The sequence below is a fragment of the Papio anubis genome, chromosome 1 (assembly GCF_008728515.1).
Source record: "Papio anubis isolate 15944 chromosome 1, Panubis1.0, whole genome shotgun sequence".
Classification (NCBI taxonomy): Eukaryota; Metazoa; Chordata; class Mammalia; order Primates; family Cercopithecidae; genus Papio; species Papio anubis.
In genome coordinates this window covers 145872797-145896914 of record NC_044976.1, presented here as the reverse complement: position 1 = coordinate 145896914, position 24118 = coordinate 145872797, and the positions used below count along the sequence as shown (strand labels likewise).

Sequence of the window (24118 nt, the reverse complement as noted above, 5' to 3'; positions counted from 1 at the left end):
TTGTGTTCCAGTCTCAATTTTTAAATAAATATATCTAAATTCAATTCCCTTTTAAAATTATTTTCTTAATAAATAAGATACTAACCTGAGTTGATCAGCCTCAAAAGTTTCTTTTATGCATTCTTTTCTTAAGTAATGTAGCTTCTGACATGTAGAGTTTCAACTGTTTTAGTAAACATCAATTCATTAATTTTAATAATGGTATAAAAGGTAGATAATAGTGAGTGATTTTATGATACAACAGGTAATGAATCTTTTTTGCAGGGGAGTGGTTCCATACAACCTGAAGATTTCCTTTATTTTTCTCCAGTGATAAAGCATTTTCTGTTCTTAACACTCTTCATAACTGGAAGTGGGGTTAACCTGCCCTTCAGATTGCTGATATAAGATTGTGACATTCTCCCTTAGTCCAGAATACACTCATTCCTGGGAGATGGGCTACAGGGCAGACACTGGATATCCTGCGGTCCTTTGCTTTCAGGATTTTCAGAAAACATACATTCTTTAGCACTCAATGGAGAATCATGCTCTTAACATTGTTAGGCATGCTTTCTGTTCAAGGGCCATCCATGTCAACCCTAGAGGGGTTTTCCTCAATGTGATTATTTCCCACAACGAGTTAAAACATGGTGAAGCTGATGGCACATCAAAATAATGGCAATTGTGAATAGGTTGATTTTTATAGAAATATTTAAAATAAAAATATCCAGACTGTATCACATTTCACACATGAATGTGGCCCTGCTGAATTGTAATTATTAGGATCAGGAATTTAAAGGTGTTTTTCAGTAATGCAAATGGAAATTTCCTATTCTATCGTCTACACCCTGCCTTTTTTTGCCAAATGAAATACTTGAAGTATACAATTGAACTAGTTATTTAGAACACCAGGAATGAAAACCATCTGCAGTAGAAAATGGAAACTCAAATTGCAAATACAAATTTTGGCTTTAAGTAAAGTCTTGAACAAAAAGCATTTCCCAATTTTCTTAACATGCAGAAATCCAGAGAGATATGTGTATGTATGGTATATAGGCACACATACACACACAGTGTGAGATGGATGAAAGCAGTCTCAGCAAAACAGTAAAAGACCGTCAATTAAAGAATCTGAATACACAAAGCGAAACAACAACAATCAAAAGAACCAGAAATATAATTGAGCCTCTAAGTTATAAAATAAAATACCTGTAAAAACAAACAAGATATTCAATGGTCACTTAATTCTAGGGCATTTATATAAAATTCGATAGCCAACATTTGCATAGACTTACCTCCTGGAGGCATTGCAATTGTTATAGGATCAGTTATCAAGCTGCCCTGGCTATTTGAAATGTTCACTTGTACAGTATAGTTGGTAAAAGGAACCAGCCCATCCATGAGCACCCAAAGGTTTGTCTCTTCTCCACTGTACATGACTTTTGTGACATTCAGAAGGGTGTAATTATTACCTACTGATTAAAAAAGAAAATTATTAAAATAAATACATATTTAAGAATTCTTTCCTGATATTATTTGAGTATTTTTTTTGAGTTTCTAAATATACTGTACCAAATAGGTCTGTAACTTTACCACTCTAAGAGGCATTACACGTGCTTCTATCAATGCACATATTTGGATTTTATTATCTTGTGAACAAAAGTGTTATCTGGGTTGACCTGGCCAATTCATTCATCACAGCAATCAAAATATTTGAGGAATATTCTTAGATAACTGTAGGATAAAGCCATATCACAAGTATCAAGCATATAAGTAAAAATACTGCACAAATGTAGAAATTGATTACTTGATGAGTTGTTTATACTTTTTTGAGTTTTATTTTTCCAGTAAAAATCCCTGAATTTTTTTGGATATGCAGACAGGAAGAAATAATACATTATTCCTCAAATAGAATGGTTCTGGATACACGTACTATACTCAGACATATTAGTCAGATATTGTATATATCACAAACTGAGGTATTTTCTGTTCACTTTGCTTGAAATGTGGGTGGATTTCTTTCTATCTAATACCTCTTTAAATTAGAATTAGTCAGAATATCCTGAAAAGCAACTGGGTATGGGAGGTACTATATGTCCACTTTGACCAGAAGATCTAATATTTTTAGCTTTATGAGAAAATGCAGAAGCTGCCTAGTTATATAAAAGAGTCACTCTCTATATGTCCTCACCCTGCTCCCACCACCACTCTCCTTCCAAAGCTTTAGCAAATCCATTCTTAAATCTCATCAGTCCACAATGCAGGAAAATATTGCTGCCTAATAACAGTGTTATCTCTCTCTTACACCATTAGGTTAAATTTCAGGTTAAGAGTCAGAAATTAGGGTTAAAATAAGAAAAGGGCTACAAATGAAAATTGTAACACTTTTCTATATTAGATGCTTTCCTGAAAAATTTATGATAGGATTTTTTTAAATGTTGCTTAATTTTTGTCGATTTTAGAAATGATACAATAACTCTTAAAAAACAGAAAAATGAATGATTAAGAGTACCACCCAGGCAAGGCAACATAGCAAGACCTCATCTCTAAAAAAAAAAAAAAAAAATTAAAAATTAAAAATTATCTAGTCGCAGTGATATGACCCTGTAGTTTTAACTACTCAGGAGATTGAGGTGGAAGAATCACTTGAACCCACAAATTTGAGATTACAATGAACTACAATTGTGTCACTGCACTCCAGCCTGGGTGACAGAGTGAGATTTTTTCTTTAAAAGAGCACCAATATTTACTTCAAATAACCTTCTTCCTATATAACATCACTTTTTATTATATGTACATTTAATCTTTCACATACAATCTCTGCAGATATAGAGAAATGAATTAAAAAAGCACATGATATTGAGCTTCAAAGGGAAGAACAAGCATACTCGCAAGATCTCCAGATGCTGATATAATCTTTATTGAACAAATGCTTAAAAAGTAAAAGATGGCATCATACTAAAAGTGATCTTGCATCGTATAGTATACAAAATGCAATGTTTATAATATTTACAAAAACATTATATTTTAACACAGTTTAGTAGCAAAGTATAGTGCAAAGGAAAGAACATAAATTTGGTTGTCAGAAAGTCCTGCATTTGAACATGTTCTTTTATTCTTTAGTAATGTACTCTTTGCTAATTTATTTAATATCTCTGAATATCTGGTCCTTCAACTGTGAACTGGGAATGATAGTACAGTATTTACATTGCAGTGCTATTGTGAAAATGAAGTGAGATGATTTCTTGATTTCTTTATCATATCCAGCACATAATAGTTGCTCATAAACAGCAGCTAGGAATGATGTTATTGTTTTTGTTGTAATCCATACAATTGATACATTCTAGCCATTTAGAACTAGCAAGTGATTAAGAATTTTACACCCTGTATTTCATTTTCTCAGTAGCAATTGCCTACCTATTCTCTACCCCTTCCAACCTAACAATGTATTATTAATCAAAATTCTAAGGTTTTTCAATGAACAAAGCAGCACTAATCTCATCCCCTACCAATGTGCCACTGTCCCATCAGATTATATTTCAAACTGAAATTAATGAAGATCAAATCATGCAAAAGAGATTCTGATATCTGGTTATTACTTGACTATTTTCTTGAAATGTGGGTAGGTCCAACACATTTTAAAAACATACAAAAAGTTATTTAAAAAGATACTTATAACAATTTGGGGATGGAGGAAGTCACTGGAAAATCTGTTACAAAATACTCAGGAGTTTTTTCCATGAGCAGAAGAGAGCCTTAGTGGCATAATATAATCTATTACTCTGGACCCAAAATTGGCATGTCCAAAGAAGTAGTTTATTTCAAAAGAAATAAGCAGTGCTTGTGGGCTAAAACATGACAATGATAATTTCTACTCACTTTCAGTAAAAGCAGATAAAGACATATTCATAGCTTAAAGAGTGATTTCAAGGTCCTAAAATGGAAGTAGATAATGCACTCCTCTATATGTGTAATACATATTAGCAAGATGTTATGAAACCCACAAAGCAGCCTTTGATAATTTCATTATGCACTAAAAAGACATTTCCAATTTATGCCATTTTAGCTTTCGTAGGTTCTTTACAACTAGTCACCTTGCTTCTACTGAGGATTATTGAGCTCCAACTGCAGGCAAGGAGAAGGCTTTGCTAGGCACTGACGAGAACATGCCCCAAGTACATAAGACATAATTCCTGCACTCAAGAAACCTGGTTAAGATTAAATGTGAACATCCTAACCATTGCCTAAGATCAATTACATGGTCAGGATGGGAAGATCTCCTGTCCCCATGATATTGAGCTCCTTGGAAGTACCTCTGCTGTCATTAACATGCTCAACTGTAAACTTTCAAAAAGGTCAGCTTGTCCTATAGACTCAAGCAGATATTCAATTGACTCTCAAGTAGCATAACTGCGCAGGTCTTATAAAAGAATGAAATTTGTAAAGCAACAATGGAAATTCTAAAATTAAGCCATGAGAGTATATTTTTACAAATTTTCAGCCAGGGACAAATACAAAATAAATAAGTAAATGTGTATGATTATAATGTTGGTGAAGTTTTCTCCATTGCATTTTGCTTGTTTGTTTTTGAAGGAAATTTTGAGCTGTAAAACAAACAAAAAACAAACACTATTTCTTGCTTTGAAAATGGCATGGCAGGGAGAAATGTATAAGTGCACTTTATGCTAAGCTTCCTAGATAACAACATTAATACATGGTAATTATATAATTAGTTGTAACATTAAGTTCTAGTTATAGAACAATGAATACTCAGTAATTATAAAAAGTATATAATTACTCAATAATTATGAGAAGCATGCAATTACATAACCATTTTGCTCAGCTCAAAAAAGAACTTGTACATCTCCAGGAACCATGCAGCTGAGTGAGTCTAATGTTCTCTCACCCCTACAAACATACAGTTCAATTCACAGACCTAGAGTAGCTGACAGGATTTCAGCCCTCAATGAAGCTCAAAAACGTCCAGATTCAAAACCAAAGCAGGATCCACAGATTTTAGTTCTTCCTCCATTTCATTCTCACTGTCTTTCCTTTCTTCCTTTGAACTTTAAGAATCTAGGCTCCTCAATATTGGGGGGAGGGGTAGATTTTTAAAATGCATGTCCTCAGATTCCTGCTCTTGAGATGGTTGTGCTTTGCCACTTTTCACTGCATAAAATGGGCTTTCAGTGGACTGGAAAACGCAGCCTCGTTGGTTCAGCCTCAAAAATCAAGCTTGAAATTGTGAAAATGATAAGCATGTCCTATCGCAGGTGACCATTCCTGTCTGGTAGGCCCTCCAATCTGACCCTATTTGTGAGTATAAGTGGATGGTGCAAGACCTTTTAAGCTTCTGTGTTCTGGAACAACGACTCCCCACTTCCTGCCTCACCTCCACCCAAGCATTGTGATTTGAAGTTGAGTTGCCCTCCTCCACCCTCTGTGGCTTGGTCTGAGCTATAGGGCTTTAACTGGGGATCTCACTTAGCTCTTTGCAAAATGAGGTTACCAATACCACTGTTCCAGGCACAACCTACATCAAAATCATGTGCGGGTACCTCATAAACATTTGTATATTTGAATTCTACCCCGGGCCTACTGGATGAGCACTGGAGCATAGGGTGCTGGGATCCTGGATGTTTCTTCTAGAGTCCAGACTCTAGCTTTGGACTATAATATATTTACTCTATTAGTGAAATAAATGTAAAGCTGAGGTTTAAAACAGATGTCTCCTTATAGACTACAAAATCCAATGAAGCTGTTCTATAAGAAAATTTAAAATGTGCATAAAAACAATTTTAAAAATAAGCAGTCATTATTGCACAATTAAGAACAGTAACATCAGGGTTTCTGATTTAAGTATTATACCTCTTTGTCACTATCTTCCACTGAAGATGCAGAGGAAGAAAAGATTTTTTGTGTATTGACCAACATCGCACATCATAAAGATAAAATAAGTTTTGTATAGATCATGTAGAATTTCTAAATAAACTCCTAACTGCTCTTTCAGTCTATCCCACATTCTAAAGGGTCTTGAAAGAGGTTAATCCATTCAGTCCTATTTTATTTCAAAGAAAAGTGTTACATGAAAACATAGACCAAATAAACCTCATATGAGCAACAGATTTTACTTATAAAAAACCTTTTCTTTAGTCTCAAATACAAAGTCTTAACTGAAAAGTTAACAATATTAATGCCCCTTTTCTAAGATGAAAATCTTATTTTCAATGTTCTTTTTTGTTGAATAGTAGAAAATCTCCTATGCGATTATTTTTTAAGGAAAAAACAGCATAAATGGATGTTTTCACATGTATGACTCAGGGATGCGTAAATGATTGCTGTCCCGAGGATACCATCCTATGGGGTTCTCTAGATTGAAATAACATAAATGGGTATCCTTTCCTATTCTTGTTATAATCATTGTCACAAGAATTTTAATGCACCATATATTCCATAATTTTTTTTCCTGTGTGCTGTACTGCTCTGACCTTTTCAATATTCTATAATTTGACTGGCTGGCCATTTCAGTTCTCTCCTTTTTACAGCCTTATTAACTTGTGGGAAAGAGGTGACATGAACAACCAATCAGAATACATAATATTGCAAAGGTCAGTGTAGTCCTGTACAGTATCATCACACATGCAATACTGTATGCCAGGCATTAACATCCTGATATCTTATTCATGTGACAAAGATTGTAACAAGAACAGAAAATGGCACAACATGAATCCATTCTCATGACAAAGATTATAATGAGAAATGACAGCGAACAAACCAAACTGATTCTTGTTACCTTGTGAGGATTTTATATGTCAGGCCTGGTCCTGCTTTAAGTTAGTCTTTTTCTGAATCCAATTACATCTTAGGGTAGAAAAAGTATTAACTAATTTTTCCCACTTCTTGCTGTACAAAGAAATACTATGTTTTTCTGGTATTGAGGTCTAAATTTTAGAGTTGTTTAGTTCCATCTCAGTATCACAAAATTCTGCCAATACCAAAATCAGAAGACATAGAATTATGACCAAGGTAAACTGGCAAAATCAGCCTTTACTGTGAGCCAAGAATTTCAGGTCCCTCTAGATAGCCTGTATTAATATTTAAGTTACAGTTATTTATTCCTTCCAAAAATATTATTCTAAATTATTTTAACCAAAAAGCAAGTGTTTCTTCCAAATTCCATTTTTCTGATAGATCTCATGTTGTTAGGAAGCTGAAAGGTGCTGAGTGTTTGTTTATTTTGTAATTAATATATGGTGAAAGAAATCTATTCTTGGCCTTACGTTTTTGACAATGTATAAAATATTTATAGACATATGCCCACAAAGCTGTCTTCTTCACAGAACATTTGAAAGAGAAAGAAATAAATAGCCTATGAACCACTAAGACCTCCTGAGGACGGTGCTCGATTAATGCATCATATTTCTTATATTACTGTAATTACTATAATAGTGATTTTAATTAGTTGTCATCTAGTCAAAGCTGTACTTCTTTGACTCCTCTTTAAATTGGTCATTCTTCTAGTATGACAATTGTAGTGCAGGGAATAAATACATGCACCATTTTAGCAACTCACCAAAAGATGCTTCAGACACATTTGCCCCGGTTGTGCCCATACAAGAGCAACGACAGCTCTATAGATATCTAGAATCTTTGTGTTTTGTTCTGTTGTTCTTTTTTTTAATGTGCAGGCACAATTACTGTTCTAAATATTGCAAATTATTTTTTAAAGTTTGTTGAAGCATGTTTTATTTTTTCCCATCAAGCTTTCTCTATGTATCACAGTCAGATTTTCCTAAATGGATCTCATTTTATGAACATCAGAAAGGAATTACAATGCATGAAGGATAGACAAAAATCTCTGTACCTTATGCTTAATATTTCCGTAATCCTAAAACTGCTCTAAAAATAGTCATAAAAATTAAAGAAATATATATGTATATACGCATGTATAGTACACATTGTATATATAAAGTTCACTATATGATATATAAAATTCAATATAGTTCACTGTATATATGTATATAAACACACACAGAAAGAGAGAGTAAATTCAGACATGTACTGTGACTATCGTAAATTGTAGAAGTATGGTTTATTTTCATTAACCAAGTTATGCTCTGATATGTCAGAGTTTTTTTTCCCACTTTGACTTATTATTTGCCATTTGAGGAAACTTTTTTCCAACTGAATAAACTGATGCCTTATCTCAATCAGCTAAGAGTTACTTGAACAAATATACTCCCAGAGAAAGCGGTCCCCAGCTTCCACACCAAACACTGGACATGAACACAACTATTTTATCACCAAAATGTGTTTCCTTCTAAACACTTTGGTAGAGCCTTACTAACCATGCTGAACATGCTAAGCCTATGGTGCTACTAGGATCAGACGAGTAATTTAACAACCATTATTGATCACAGACAAAGCCTATGGTCCATTATTTGTTTAATGACATGTTTAACAATTTCTTCTAATTACTGGAATATATATACTTGAGATGGTTACTCTGTAAAAGAAGAGCAACGATTTGGGGGTCTGGACGAGAATGATATCATGTTTTGCTGTTGAGTTCCACCTGTTTCATATGCTACAGTCACACAGTCAGGTGTTCCTGTGTTAGTTGTATATCGATGTATCATGGTATTACCACAAACTTAGCAACATACATTTATAATCTCATAGTTTCTGTGAGTCAGGAGTCTGGCACAGCTAACTGGGTCCTGTGCTCAGGGTCTCAAAAGACTGCAGTCAAGGTGTTGGCCGGGACTGAAGTCCCAACTGAAGGCTCCAATGAGGAAGGATCTCTCTCAAGCTCAGGTGGTTGCTGGTAGCTTTCAATTTGTTGTAGGCTGTCGATACTGAGGGTCTCAGTTTTTTTCCGGCTATTGGCTCAAGGCTGCCCTCAGTTACTAGTTTTGAGTTGCTTGGAGTTCACCCTCATTTCTTCCCATATGGGTCTCCCAGCGTGACCAGTTACTGTATCAAAAAGAGGGAGTCTCCTAGCAAGATAGGTTACAATCTTACGGAGGTGGCATGCTATCACCTTCGTTATGTTCTACTGGTGAGAAGCAAGTCACAGGTTTTGAAGATACCCAAGGGAAGGAGAGTAAACAAGGACATGAACACTTGGAGGTGGGGAAAGTCAGAAGCCGCCTTACAGTCTCCGAGTTAGTCTCTGAACTGTATATATGAATCACCTTGCTGGAAAGAGATTTTGGACAAATTGTGAACTTTCACAGCTTCTAAATTAAGTGGTACCACACAACTGTCTTTCCAAAATACCTAACAGAATGGAAACAAGCTATGAAAACAGTAACATTAACAATTTTAGTTGAAAATTCTCCAGGTACAAATGTATAAAGGAAAAGGAAAAAAATGACTGACATGAAATTGAAACCTAAAAGAAGAAAGATATGGTAAATTCTTTCTTAGTATAGCACAACTCCTACCTTTGTTCCCAGAGGAAGGAGTATAAGCCAAATAAATCCTCTCCAATGTGTAGAGAAATGAAATGAGTGGAGTCTGCAGACATAGGAAGAGAAATCAGGGCTGGCCATTCTGCCAAGCCCTGTGCTGAGTTGGGGGAAGAAGCTGGTGTTCCCAGGATTGGGAGATGCATGTGAATAAATGCAGCAAGTGCTGCCACAAAAGCCATATAATAGGATCTCAGAGGAGGCAAAATCTGGATTCCCCAGAATTCTGCCCAGTGCATCTTTGCACTCTCTAGCAACACCTAGTGCTCAAAATTTAGGTCAAAAGAAGACTGACTAGCACCAGAAGGGAAAGGAAGTAGACCAAGCTCAGAACCACAGCAAAATCTGGACAGAACTGCCCATACAAGGCATAAGCAAGATGAGGTTGAAGAAAAATAGAGAGTATTGTACACACAGCTAAAGAGAAAGAAAGGATTCTAACATCAAAAGACAAAATAACCATGCAGTTTGGGGAAAAATGATACATATTCCCTATAAGATGATAAAATGATATTGCAGAGACAGAGAAACAACCTGGAAATTTAAAAATGCATTAAGTATTTAATAAATAAGTTAGAAAAAGCCAGGAACAGAATAGATAGAGCTAAGATCTAAATCAATGGTATGATGAAAAGCCTTGAGAGACTCGTAATTCATGTACAAGAAAAAAGATAAAAAAATTACAACAATCAGGGAGACGATAATAGGTATGTAGAAATAAATGATTAGAAATATAACTTAATTTTCTTTGTTTTTGTAAATGAAAGGACAGCTGAAGTTCATGTGGTAAGACCACGGGATTGCCAGTCAGTTGCACTGCTTTCACCTAGGGACTACAGAGCTTGATCCAGTGAAACAATGGCTCACAGTCAACTAAGGATTATTCAAGATGCCTCTAAAATTGTTGAGAATCCAGAAGCAGAGTGATAATTTTCAAGGCAGCTGAATGGTGATGGTGCCGGTGGGGGTGTCCTAAGAAGGCACAAGCTTGTCTGGGCCATGTTATTTGTGGTTCTGCACAAATCTGACTCTCCAGCTTTCCTGATAACTTTTTGAACTGTTGAATTCCTTTAATATAATTCATCTCTGCCTGAATTAACCAAATTTGTTTCTGTCGTTTGCTATCAAGAAATAACCCATTAATTGAGAAAGCTCTAAAATAATGTTCACTTTTTGTTAACATTGGCTATTTATGGGTAGTAGGATTTTAGTGGATGTTGTTTTCTGTATTACATGGATTTTTAGATTAGCATTCATAATTGTTGCAAAATCAAATGAATCATGAAAGGGTTGAAATATCCAAGGATAGTATGTAAATTGTATCTTAATTTATAAACAAGTTATAATAAAACAGAGACCCAGAAACCACAAGTCTACAAGCCAAATTTGGCCAGCTGCCTATTTTTGGAAATAAAAGTTTATTAGAACAAAAGTAATTATCTTTCTAGGAATTTTCATGGTATAACTGCAGAATTGAGTAATTATGGCAGAGAATATATTGCCTGCAAAGTCTAAAGTGTTTACTTTCTGTCCCTTTATAGAAAATATTTGCCAAACAATTAAAGAAGCTAACTTTTTAAAAATATTCTGTCTTCTTGAATAAAGGGAGTAATTTCCACTTTCTAGAATGATTCTTTTGAGCAAATTTTTTTTTAAAGAGTTGAACAAAGCATGTGGAAAGAACATTTTGTTGATATAGCCCTGTGTTACATCACTGCACCATACCTTCATTAATGCTTTGACTATCTTTCATTATTCAGCATTAATAAATGCAAATTACTGAAAAGGAAATGAAGCTGGACAAAAATAAGTTCTAGATAGTCCCCTAATTCCACATGCCTAGGAAGTTTGCCAATGGAAATCCAAGTGCCGAGCTTATATGGCTTATATAGCTGCTGTTCTAAAGGCTTAATAAGATTAACTGAAGAGTAATTAATGGTGCTAGGATGAAAGAAATATGGGTTTACCATTTTAACTGCTTCTAAAATACTTTTCTACAACGTTCAAAGTTATATGTCTTCCTGAAAAAAATCAGTGGTAGGTAATTTGTCCAAAACATGAAACATCCCCTTTTTATGGATTCTAGTGAAAATAAGTAAATGGCTAAATAAGGCTAAAATATTTGTTGAAAGTAACAAATGCAGTGTCAACATTACCTTGAAAATTATTTTAAGAATATGATTAGATAAGTGCATCAAATAATTGCCTCATTCTAAGTATCAAATCACGAATTGCTGAATGGTTTAATTGTGCCTTTTCAAATATTTTGCTTAAGAACCTAGAACAGGTGGCTAGAGTCAGAGGCAAGAAAACAATAATACGGTACCATGAGTACCAAAATAAGCATTTGATATGTAAAGGATCATAAGATATAAATATGTTTGTAAAGCAAAGAGAGTTTGATATATAAATGTTGGCCTCTTGAGGAACAACTTAATCAATTTTGCTCTCTAATTTAAAGTTGAGCTGTTTTTCTCTTTTAAATCCCCCAGATGGTGGCTTTCTGGCCTGCATAATTATAGAAATGACAATAACTAGCCTGGATACCTTCACAGGCATTTTATTTACCTTAACTGTTCTCCTATTACTAACCTAGACCAGTTGATATGGTTCAGCTCTGAAACAAGCATGTGAAAGTAAATAAGATCTTTATCATGAAAAATAGTCATTTACCTAATAGCACCCTAAGAATATGGTTTATAGCCACCAATTGTATTAACAGGTCTTTTTATAAAAGAAAGAATAAAGTTATTTAAAAACATGACTTCATCTTAAGAAAAATACTGAGAAATTTGAAGAGTTTTTTGATGACGTTATAGCTACATATTTTAAGTCTTTATTTTTTAATCCTTGTTCATTTGTGGGGCTTCCATTGTCAGTATACAAATGAAGATTATTATCTGCTTTCTAAACATGTTCATAACTCATAGATGCCAATAAAAATATTCAGTTCTTTGGGGGACATGATCAGAAAGAAACTGGCTAAAAAGCGGACCTGGGGATCTCCGATCCATAATCAAATATCGAGATTGATTGTGTCACTTGCACTTGTATTGATTTCAATTGGAGTAGCTCACCCAAGGGAATAATAAAAATGTGGAATAAAACTGATTTATGAGGACAAAATAAATCCTTTTGTGAGTGTAATGAATTGGTACTATTTAACCCTTTCAATCACAGGGTGAAAAACTATTTATTTTTTAAGAACGCTGAACTAGCCAAAGAAGTCATATCAGAAATGCCAATACTGTCAAGTGCCATTACACAAAGTTGTAATGCTGGGGAAGAAATGCTGCTCTAAACTTGATGGAAGGCATTATTTGACATACGACATACTTTTAGCTTTCCTGGGCCAACTTCTATGTGTCATCACAAATGATGGACCTTTAGATCCAAACTATTATAGAATCACTCAGTAGATGTTTATGGTGCTTATTTACATGATTCATAAGACAGTTGAGAAGCTAAAACAAAACATGGTGGTATAACATTAACTACATTTAATTTTCTTCTCAATATACGTGTTCTTGGTTTTAACTCAAAACAGCATTTAACAGTTATATTCATGGGACACTCAGCAATATTTGAGGATAACAGGGATATTCAGGAGAAACAGAGTTTGGCATAATATTTGCCTTAAGAAAATTAGAGGACCAAATAAACAAGGAGATGATTTCTATATGAAAATATTTGCCTTAAGAAAATTAGAGGACCAAATAAACAAGGAGATGATTTCTATATGAAACCCAGCAACTGTTTTACTCTATCAGTTGAGCCAACTAGCGAAGCAGCTGATTCAATGAGAAAAATATCCGTCACGTCATTGTTTCTTGAAACCCGGTAGACAAAACATTCCCAATAGTTTGGCATTGATTTAACTTTTAACTTTCCCTCTGTGTTAACATCTCGTACATGTGTTCCAAACCTTTGCTGTCCAATACAATAGCCCCTATTCACATATGGCTATTGAGCACTTGAAATGTGGCTAGTGTGGCTGAGGAGCTGAATTTCTAATTTGATTTTAATGAATTTAAATTAAAAATTGATCATTGATTCAGTTACTGGAAAACTTTTAAATACATTTGGAACAATTTGGTATATGGATCTACTTTCTCAGTTGAAAACTTATGACATCTAAATGCACATTGAATATACCTGATAAAAAATCTGAATTGAAATATCCTGCAAGTGTAAAATACAAACATAGATTTGGTAGAAAAAATAATGTATTATCTCATTATTAACTTGTAAATTTTAATTATATGTTAAAATAATGATATATTTTAGATAGATTGGATTAAATAAGGTATACTACTAATTTTTTTTTTTTTTTTTTTTTTTTTTTTTTTGAGACTGAGTCACTCTGTTGCCCAGACTGGAGTGCAGTGGTGTGATCTCAGCTCACTGCAGACTCCGTCTCTCATATTCAAGTGATTCTCCCACCTCAGCCTCCTGAGTAGCTGAGAGACTACAGGCATGCACCACCACTCCTGGCTAATTTTTGTATTTTTAGTAGAGACGGAGTTTGGCCATGTCACCCAGACTGGCCTCAAACTCCTGACCTCAGGTGGTCTGCCACCCTTGGCCTCCCAAAGTGCTGGGATCACAGGTGTGAGCCACCGCACCAAGCCTTACTAAATTAGTTTTAACTGTTTCATTTTACTTTTTAAAAATGTGCATTTTAGAAAATTCAAAATTATATATGTAGCTCACATTATATTTCTATTAGATAGTGCTGTTCTGATGTGCTAAAGGGACAATTAGAATGCACATTTAAAATGCAGGTTCATTTTCATTTTAAATCAATGGAAGAAAACCTCACTGTTCAAAGATCTGCCTACCTAGACTCACAAGAGCTGGAAGTGAAACTTTTATTCACAGAATGCACAGATTCTGTTCCATACATTGCATTGAATTCAAAGTCCTAAGAAAGCTAATTTCAGAACAACTTATGAGTGTTACAAGGAGTGTGTTGATTTGTTATCAGTTCTGTCGTTTGGCTTGTACTGTCATTGTATTTAATGAAAGTACATAAAGGTAACTTTATTTATCTCCACTGGCATAAAAAGGCTTTTAAAAAAATTAATACATTTTACTATTTACAATGAAACATAATTTAATTCAGTTTGATGGTGTCATAATTATTATAGCATAATAATTTTTCTAGCATGATAACTTTGACATGTATGCCATACAGAGTAAATCATTAAATAGGAAACAGGTACAAATCAGAAAGATAATAAGAAAATCTATTACCATAAAGACATAAATTATTAGGGAAAAGTAGAAGTAAACCACTTTTAGTTGAAGAGATTCAAGCAAAAGTAAGGTGATAATAAATAATAATTGCAATGGCTAGGCTTCTGAAAGAAACTGAGGCCCAAGGTTTTTAACATCCCTTGCATAATGAACTCAAGATTTTTGTTCCCAATTTCTTATTAGAGTTTGAAGTTTTAAGGTCTTTTGTTTCTGAAATGCTTCCAATAGTTTTGGTATGAGATGAAGCATGATATAAACTCCCTCCTTCCCCTGCGTTTTACTCTTTTGGCTTCATATATTTTTCCAAATATAAAAGAAATTTTTTTAATTATAAATGTTAAGGCTATATCAGCAACCATAAAGACAAAAGCTGAAATTATCTAAAATCTGAAGATAATCATTATTAAAAATGTTAATATTTTGGTATATTTTGGTGTGTGTCCTTCATATTTGTTCATATATATATACACATACACACACATCTCTCTATATATACATACATCTATATATATGATCTACTGTCATATGTTGCAATTATAGAATTTTATGATGTTCCTTGTTTTATAGTTGTAAGAATATATATTTTCTCATCAACAAATATACAGTATAATCTTTGTAATGGATTTACCACAATGTCTTCAATGGTTGAATATTTAGAAACATCCACCCTCTTGATTTTTATTATACAAATAATCTCTGTCAGGGACATAATTTTATAAGGATTTTCCTGTGCACCTATTTGTTTTTTTCTGAAAATTTTAATAGGGAAAATTTCTGGGGTTCTCAATGGATAGGAATATTTGAAACCTCTTATATTTACCTTATAAGGTTATTTTAATAATTTCACATGAATTACTGGAAGCGAATAATTACTAAAAATCAATTGATCGTGGCTTATTTAAAGAAACCATAGTGTATGGATTGCATCTGTGACACAGAACTTGAATTACAGCTCTTTCTATTCAAAGTAAAAAGGTCTATCCTGTCTGTTAATGTGGTATATCCAGCTAAGTTCATGTAACTGAGTGAGTTGAACTCACATTCTTTGAAAGTAGAGATCTGTGTATTTTCTGTCTTCCCGGAGCTGGAGAAATCGCTAACTCAGATGTATAAATATTTTTAAAGTGTTGAATAAAAATGGCATGCTTTAAAAACACTGATGTAATACCAGAGTTTTTAAAAATATTATAATAAAAATAAATGAATACAATCAGGAAAGTAAAAATACCTGGAATAACCCTAATGAAAAATGTGAGGTCCTTATGAGGAAAATAACAAAATCTTACTGTGAGATACAAGCTGCTTAAGTAAATGGAACAATAACACATTTCCAGATGAGAAATATTTGAAGATGTAAGTTTCACAAGAATTAATGTATAAGAAGGAGACTCCATTAAAAGTATCAGTGTCATTTTTTCAACTCAATCTAATGCTCAATTGGAAGAATATGCATATGAAAAGAACTAAGACCTTTTAAAAGACATGAATAATAATCTGGAGGGAGAAAATATTAACTTTACCCATAAGATACAAAGGTATTTTATAAATAATTAAGATGTTGAAAGCACCACAATTCAATCAGAATAGAAACAGGTATAAAGAGAAGAAATAAATAGCTCAGAAACAGATAGCGTTATGTGTACAAATTTAAGTCTGATAAATTTAGCAAAATAAAGCAACATATGTTTCAACTTTAGACGGAGAAAATATGTGTTATAAAAATAAATTAGCAAAGATTTAATTATCAAAAATCTAAAATACTACATCATAAACCTTATAAAAAGACCAAAAAGATAAATCAGATAAAATATTTAAAATTGTAATGACTAAGAATTACTATCTATAATATTTAAGCTGCCACAAATGCCAAAACAAATTTTAAAACCTCTAAAAATTCTGGGTAAAGTGTGTGAGGGGACAAAAAAGAAAGACAAACAAACAAATAGAGAAAGAACATATGGAAAATGTTTGGTCTCAATAGGAATAAAAGAAATGCAAATTAAAGCAACCTACCATTTTTATCTATCAAATTCATATAATTACAGACAGATGAACACATTTGTATACTATTAGAAATGATGTGAAATGATGTAATTTTTTGAAAGCATTTTGCCATACATATCACGTGTCTTCAAAAATATACTCAACCTTTAATTTAGCAATTCCTTTGTAGTTATACATATCAAGAAAAATGTAGAAGTATGTGTTAACAAATATTCTTTCAAATAGTAAGAATAAAAAACCTACATAGCCAACAATAAGGAATTGATAAACACATACTGGCACATGTATACTATGGTATATTAAATACCTATTGAGTATTAAATACTTGTTATGAGTGTTTTTTGTGTAATACAAGAAATGTTCATGATATAATGTTAAATGTGTAAAGTATATGTGTTTGTAGTAAGTTCTCAATACATTATATATGGAAACACATGAATACACATATGTATACCTCCATAGAAAAAACGACTGCAAGCCAATAACACATTTATAATAGGTACCTTTTTTTTTTTTCTTTTTTTTGAGACAGAGTCTCGCTCTGTCACCCAGGCTGGAGTGCAGTGGCGCGATCTTGGCTCACTACAACCTTCACCTCCTGGATCCAAGCAATTCTCTGCCTCACTCTCCCGAGTAGCTGGGATTACAGGCACCTGCCACCACACTCGGCTAATTGTTTTTGTATTGTTAGTAGAAACGGGGTTTCGCCAACTTGGACAGGCTGGTCTTGAACTCCTGACCTCGTGATCCACCTGCCTCAGCCTCCTAAACTTCAGCACACAGACCATGCTTGCAGATACTTAAGTACTTTCAAAATATTTAAGATGTTGAAAGCATAGTGATTAAGTTAGCATAGTGATGATTTGGAGAAATAGGTTTACACTGGGAAGGAATAAAATATCCCAGGAACAGGCACCATCATTCATATAAATTTAAATGTTTAATAAATTTAGCAAAATAAAACAACATAGGATTCAACTCTGGATAGAGGAAATTTCTCCACCTGACCCCAGCACCTACCATTTTGTTTCTGTCTTGCTCCATAAAACAAGCTAGATACATGCTTTTTACATGAACAAATGAAGGAATGTCCAAATAAACAAATAAATTTCTTAATTTAATTCTATGATTTTTGATTTCTGTTCCTTGGGTGTAAAACTCCCTTTGCTGTCTCCCCAAAGGCATATTGCTAGAAGAAAAAACATGAATTTTATTTGCAACTTTATTTATAAATAAAGAATACAAATTCTCTAAAAACCATATGCTTTTTTTTTCGTAAATAGCCCACTGGAATCCTTAGATTCTGCAACACTAATAATTGAGTAAAGTAACACATTGATTATGAAGAATTTCACATAAAAAGTTACGAAATATGTTTGATATGGGCTGTTCTTGGTATATAGAACTATGATTTAGGAGTCTCCCATTATCACTTTCTAAGGGGCCAAACACAAGGTTTGTAATCCTCATAACTCTATGTAATGATGAGGACTCATCACCATCCAAGGAAGTTGATCCCTAGACTCCCACGGGAGAAGTTCAGGAATCAGAGAAGGGAATTCCTTGTTGTAGAGTGTGTCTTAGAGGCTAGAGAAGGACATTGGCCCCAGATGGCTAGATTTTTTTCTATTTCTCTGTGTAATCCATTCTTCCGTTTCCCTATAACATTATTTCACAGTTGACACTTTCCTGCTGAGAACCTCCTAGGTATAATGGCTATATGCTCAGTCTACCAAAATCTAAAAACTGATTCTAATATTGCTATTTATTCAACAAGCACTGAAGCCTTGCCGCAACAAAGCATGCAAAAACCAACACTAGACAGGTCTATCAGTAGTATACAACTATAGGAAAACATTGTATGTCTGCCCTATCTCTGGTTTATCCAGTTAAACTTTATCATGCATGTATTAGAAACCCCCAAATCGCTTAGGTGTGGGTTTGAAAATGGTTTGAGTATTTTTAAATGCTTTAAAAAATTCTCTAAATAGGAGAATTTCATTTTATTTTTTAAATTATGCAAAGCCTTCCAAAACGAAAGGTACATCATTTGGGTGATCTGCTGATTGTATTTTGCTTCTAACAGGCTCCTTTCATGAGGAGTTAGAACGGAGAGATTCTGGCCGGGCGCGGTGGCTAAAGCCTGTAATCCTAGCACTTTGGGAGGCCGAGATGGGCGGAAGCCGAGGTCAGGAGATCGAGACCATCCTGACTAACATGGTGAAACCCTGTCTCTACTAAAAAAATACAAAAAGCTAGCTGGGCGAGGTGGCGGGCGCCTGTAGTCCCAGCTACTCGGGAGGCAGAGGCAGGAGAATGGCGTGAACCCGGGGGGCGGAGCTTGCAGTGAGCTGAGATCCGGCCACTGCACTCCAGCCTGGGCGACAGAGCGAGATTCCGTCTAAAAAAAAAAAAAAAAAATGGAGAGATTCCTCCACAGAGACGCTCTGCAGAGTTTGAAACATAAAGTTAAGCCATGAGGACAATGAAATCCTGTACCCTCTCATGCCTCTGTGGGCCTCAATTCCTGACTCAGTGTACAACTCAGTGTACAGCCCATGGTTACAATTTTCGTTTCGTCATTACATCGCTGCCTCCACAGACACAACAGCATAGAGTATGCACTTGTTCATTATGTCAAGAAAATAGCCAATTAGATATCAGACACAAATTCAATAAGCTGCTGTGTGTGTGTTGAGAACAGACGAGTTCTTAAACAAGTTTGATAAATTAATGCTTAACTCCATTCTTGTGGAAGAATATGTCCTAATTAAACATTTCTATAGCTTTATTGGCCATGACATGATAAACAATCAGAAGTGTCAATACATTCAGTGCATATACATTCTATAGTCCAATATTTGAAATGCCATATATCTTATTATTGCCCATTTATATTTTCATTAACAATATGGCCATGATTTGTAGTCCAGAAAAAAAAAATGCCTTTTGATTTCCCAAGTGTTTAGATTTGTATGTAAATTTATACATCCAGAAATGTGTTGGAACCTTACGGAAAGATATAAATACTATACTTTCTTTTCTGCCTAAGAGACATTTGCATCCAAACAAATAGGAACGGAATAATTTTCTCTATTTCCCCTACATTCCCACTGTTTTTTTATATTAATACTTGCTTTGAACACAAGAACATTCTCCCAGAGTTTTTATTCCTAATGTCTTTTATGCTAATTTAGAAAGGACACCCGAAGTGGTCAGGAAGAGAGGTCTGAGGCTGTTGTCTATAACTAAAAGAGCTCCTTATCATGACACTCATTTAATTTACTCTAAGTCTCTAAAATAAATTGTGTGGTTAATCATGAGGTAATGTAATAAGACATAATACAATATCTTTAACATATTGTTGCTTCATGAGTATTTGTTTATGAAATACTATCATCTGCTGCTTTGGACTTTAACTGAGTTTCAGTTTTACACATTGGGTTTTATATTTTTAAATGAGATAAAGATGTACTTTCTTTGATCTTTCTTTCTAAAAATATATGTTCTGAAATCCGGATATGTGGGCATAAAAAGAAACAGACCAACGACAAGCCACATTATGCTGTTCTACAGCTGCGTGGTGGACGTTATGTTCCCTTTTCTCCTCCGCTCTCTCTTCCACCAGGAAATATAGTTTATAAGATCTCAGGTGAACTCACTCCTGCTGCCTGACCCCCTAACTCATTACGGGAAAATGAATTCAGATTGCTTGAAAAGAAGCTGCCTCTTTTATCTTCCCACTGACTGACAAGCAACTACAAAGTTCTCCGACGGGATTCCAAGTTACAAGCTGTACTGCATCACCGGAACAATTCCCCCACTGGCGGGTTTTCCCAGAGGGCAGAGTGTCAGATATACTGCATGGGTTGCAAGCACAGCTCTGAAACCGACCATTTCCCTCCACACTAAAAAACAGATATCGAGGACTATAAAACAAAGCTGCCCCTTTCCTAACAGCATTAGCCTTCCTACAGACTCTTTGGAAGTCTAAGAGGTTCCCACACATAATTATTTTCCTTACCTTCTCAAGAAAATAAATGCTTCTGTATCTTTTTTTTCCCCCCTCTTGTAATCTTTATAAAACACAGTTTATTCTGGGAGGAAAAGCATCCAGAGAACTAGATTGTGTGAAAAGGACACTGGATTTCTCTGGGTAACCTTGAAAAATCGACTGCATTTCTTTGGTTTTTCAAGATTTTTTTTAGAGATTTATAGAATGTAAATATACTGACATAATAAAGCACTCTTCCTGGTAATTGGCAATTCCGGGAGAAGGTAAGCCTATTCTGGGTGCTAGGATTTTTCGGAACTGTAGTTAAAAATATGCATTCATCTAGTTTAAACCAGCAATGCAATATTTTCTGCATTTGTGCAGTTTCCGTTCCCCTTTAATTTCTTTTGTTTCTAGGTGAGGATTTATCCCAAGGAGAAAACACTTGATACCAATATTGAAATGAGATATGGACTCCAATTATAACAGAAGAAAAAGTTTAGGCTCAGGGAATGGGGGATGGGGAGCCATCACTTTATTTTATTTTATTTTATTTTATTTATTTATTTATTTTTTTTGAGACGGAGTCTCGCTCTGTCGCCCAGGCTGGAGTGCAGTGGCGCGATCTCGGCTCCCTGCAAGCTCTGCCTCCCAGGTTCACGCCATTCTCCCGCCTCAGCCTCCGAGTAGCTGGGACTACAGGCGCCCGCCACCTCGCCCGGCTAGTTTTTTGTATTTTTAGTAGAGACGGGGTTTCACCGTGTTAGCCAGGATGGTCTCGATCTCCTGACCTCGTGATCCACCCGCCCTTTATACTCAATCTTTTCTGCCTAGAAATATCCTAATCAGTCTTTAAAGCGCCCCACTCCTTCCAGATGTTACCACTGCAGTAAAAGCTTTATGCTCCTCCTGCGCCCCATAATATAACCTCAAAAAATCCCATATCTCCCATTCCTCAGTCCTCCCCTAACATTACCATTATGTCTCAGGTATAAAGAGGCTCCTTTATTTCTCTGACCACTCCTATTTAGTTTTCTTTTCTGTTTTGCAGTATCCTTGGTGTTTTTCTTTGATTATCCCTAGCAACTGTTGGAAAAATATATGCAGGCAAAACGCAAGAAGAAAGTTAAATTTAACATCCCACAAGTCACCAAATGACTTTTCCTGAATAATCGTTGGAAATAAGTGAAGATGCCCTTCTTTCTGTAAGCTTCCACCTTAGGACTTCTGACTCACCACCCGGATCTCCTCCTTGGCGCCAGAAGCATCGCGCTTACTCCAAATTACTCCGCTCTTGAATCATCTGCTCTTGTGAGCTATTTTTTCTAATGTTTTGCAAAAATAATATGTATATATTATAGAAATTTTTAAAAAATGAGTACATATAAAAGGAAAAATGAGAAGATAAACCATTGATAATACAACCACCTAGAGATAACAGATATATTTTCCAAATTTTTATTTGCCTTTTTAAAAACAGTCTTAAATAGTAATTGGGTTTCTTTTTTTCAGGGCTGTCAGGTCGTATAAGCAAATAAAAAGCATCTGATTATGCTAATTTCATGAGTTGTTCTTTCTATCTTCCATTTCCTTTCTTTCTCGGTCCTTGCCTTCCACCCTTATTTTGAGGACTTATTTTGGGTTAGAAGTATTTACTGTGGAAAAAGTCACCTAAAACCTATTTGTTGTACCTCTCCACATTCAGAAAGAATTTTCTGAGATCCATGAAATGATCTGGTTGCAACATTAAAAATTGACCAATCTGCTTTTCTTTTCTTTTCTTTTCTTTTCTTTTCTTGTTTTCTAAAATGCCATTTCCCTTTGCTAATGCTTAAGGATCATTTTCATTTACTCTCTTTTTTCCCCCCACAGTAATCTATATCTCTCTTTTTCAAATAAATATCTTTATTCTGTGGCACAGCACAAAATAGGGGATTAGGAGAAAGAGACATTTGAAGATGAAAACTAAGCTGCAATCCAGTTTTTCAGAGCAGGTGAGAGTTAACAGTGCACAAAGGACTCAGCAATTAGCACACCCTGGTGCTTTGCCTTAGAAACTCTGACACAAAACAATCTGTCAGGATATCAAGCAATGAAGATAACTCCCCAATTCATTCAAAAGGAAGGATAATGAAGAATTAAACAATTCGCAGAGGACTCCACAATAACCACTTAAGAAAAAAGCAGGATATGTGTACTAAGACATGGCATCGTCTACTAAGTACAGGATCAGTGTGAAGAATCCAAGGGAAGTCTAGTAGTAAAGAAGCTGCCATTGTAAAAATTATTCTATAGGACCTCAGAATATTTTCTTTATCTTTTCATAGTTTTTATTTTTCTTCTTGACAATTAGGTTGTTTTATATTTGTAGCTGAGAATACTTTTGAAGCTCTGTAAAATAATGACGTAACCATAAATTATCATGGCACAATACTTTCATCTACCAGTTAAATAAATTGAATAGAATTTATCATTTTATAAATAGTTTTACATAAACCGGGTTGCTACTACTATGCTGTAAAATTTTAATTTTTATTCCCAAACTTACACATTTGTTTGATTTTTTAAAAATTACATATTCAATATGTTTCATAAGGGATGATTGTAAACTTGTTATCTATAATTTAGATTGATAGTTAATTCATAAGTGTGGAAAAATACTGGAGATGTTGTAAACTGATCACTGGGAGTTGACTGTTCACCTGTGCAAGGTGAATGGTGTAGCCTTGAGAGTCATTGAGCAAAGCACTTATTCCCGGTCAGTAAGTGGCACTTGCACACCCTAGAAAAACTAATTTGTTGATCATATGTTTCTCATTATTGAATAGATGTTTAAAATCAGGTAGAATCCCACAGAAAAGTGCTAATCCTTACTTTTATGGTGGACATTAGCAAATGGCAAAAATACATTCTAATATAACCAAGTGTAGGTTGGCTGATCGGTTAATTTTTGCCATTCACATGTGTTTGTGCTCTCTCCATCATTCTCTTTAGTTTTTCATACTCACATTATTCTAATCCATAATTAAAGAGAAAGACCCAGTGTTACCAAAATCTTCCCTTAATTATTTCTATTCCACTTGACACACCATCTAGTTTCTTCCCTGCCTCATGCACTTGAGAATAATTTGGCTAAGTTTGTCTGTCTTAGCTTTTTTGTTTGTAAATTCTGTCAGGACAGAGATTCTTCAGTTCCAACCTCTGTTGACATTTTACACACCACATATTTGGTATTTTAAAAACTAGTTGAGAGTCTAATTAATCAGATTATCATTTTCCCCTGGTAAAATGTCTGCATTTTAGAGAAAATGACAATAATCTTAGTAGCAAAAAGACTTCAAATGTTTGTAAAAGTTAGATGAACAATCATCTAATAGACATATAAACATTTGAAATTATGGCTTTCAAA

General features: G+C 34.5%; 1 protein-coding gene across 1 annotated transcript in view; it reads right to left on the bottom strand.

The window, feature by feature from the left end:
• Positions 1-24118, bottom strand: part of USH2A (usherin) — a 790277-nt gene that overhangs the window by 309254 nt on the left and 456905 nt on the right. The window contains exon 37 of the mRNA XM_021927201.2: positions 1275-1454. Coding sequence (XP_021782893.2) covers positions 1275-1454 — 180 coding nt within the window. The remainder of the gene's footprint in view (positions 1-1274; positions 1455-24118) is intronic.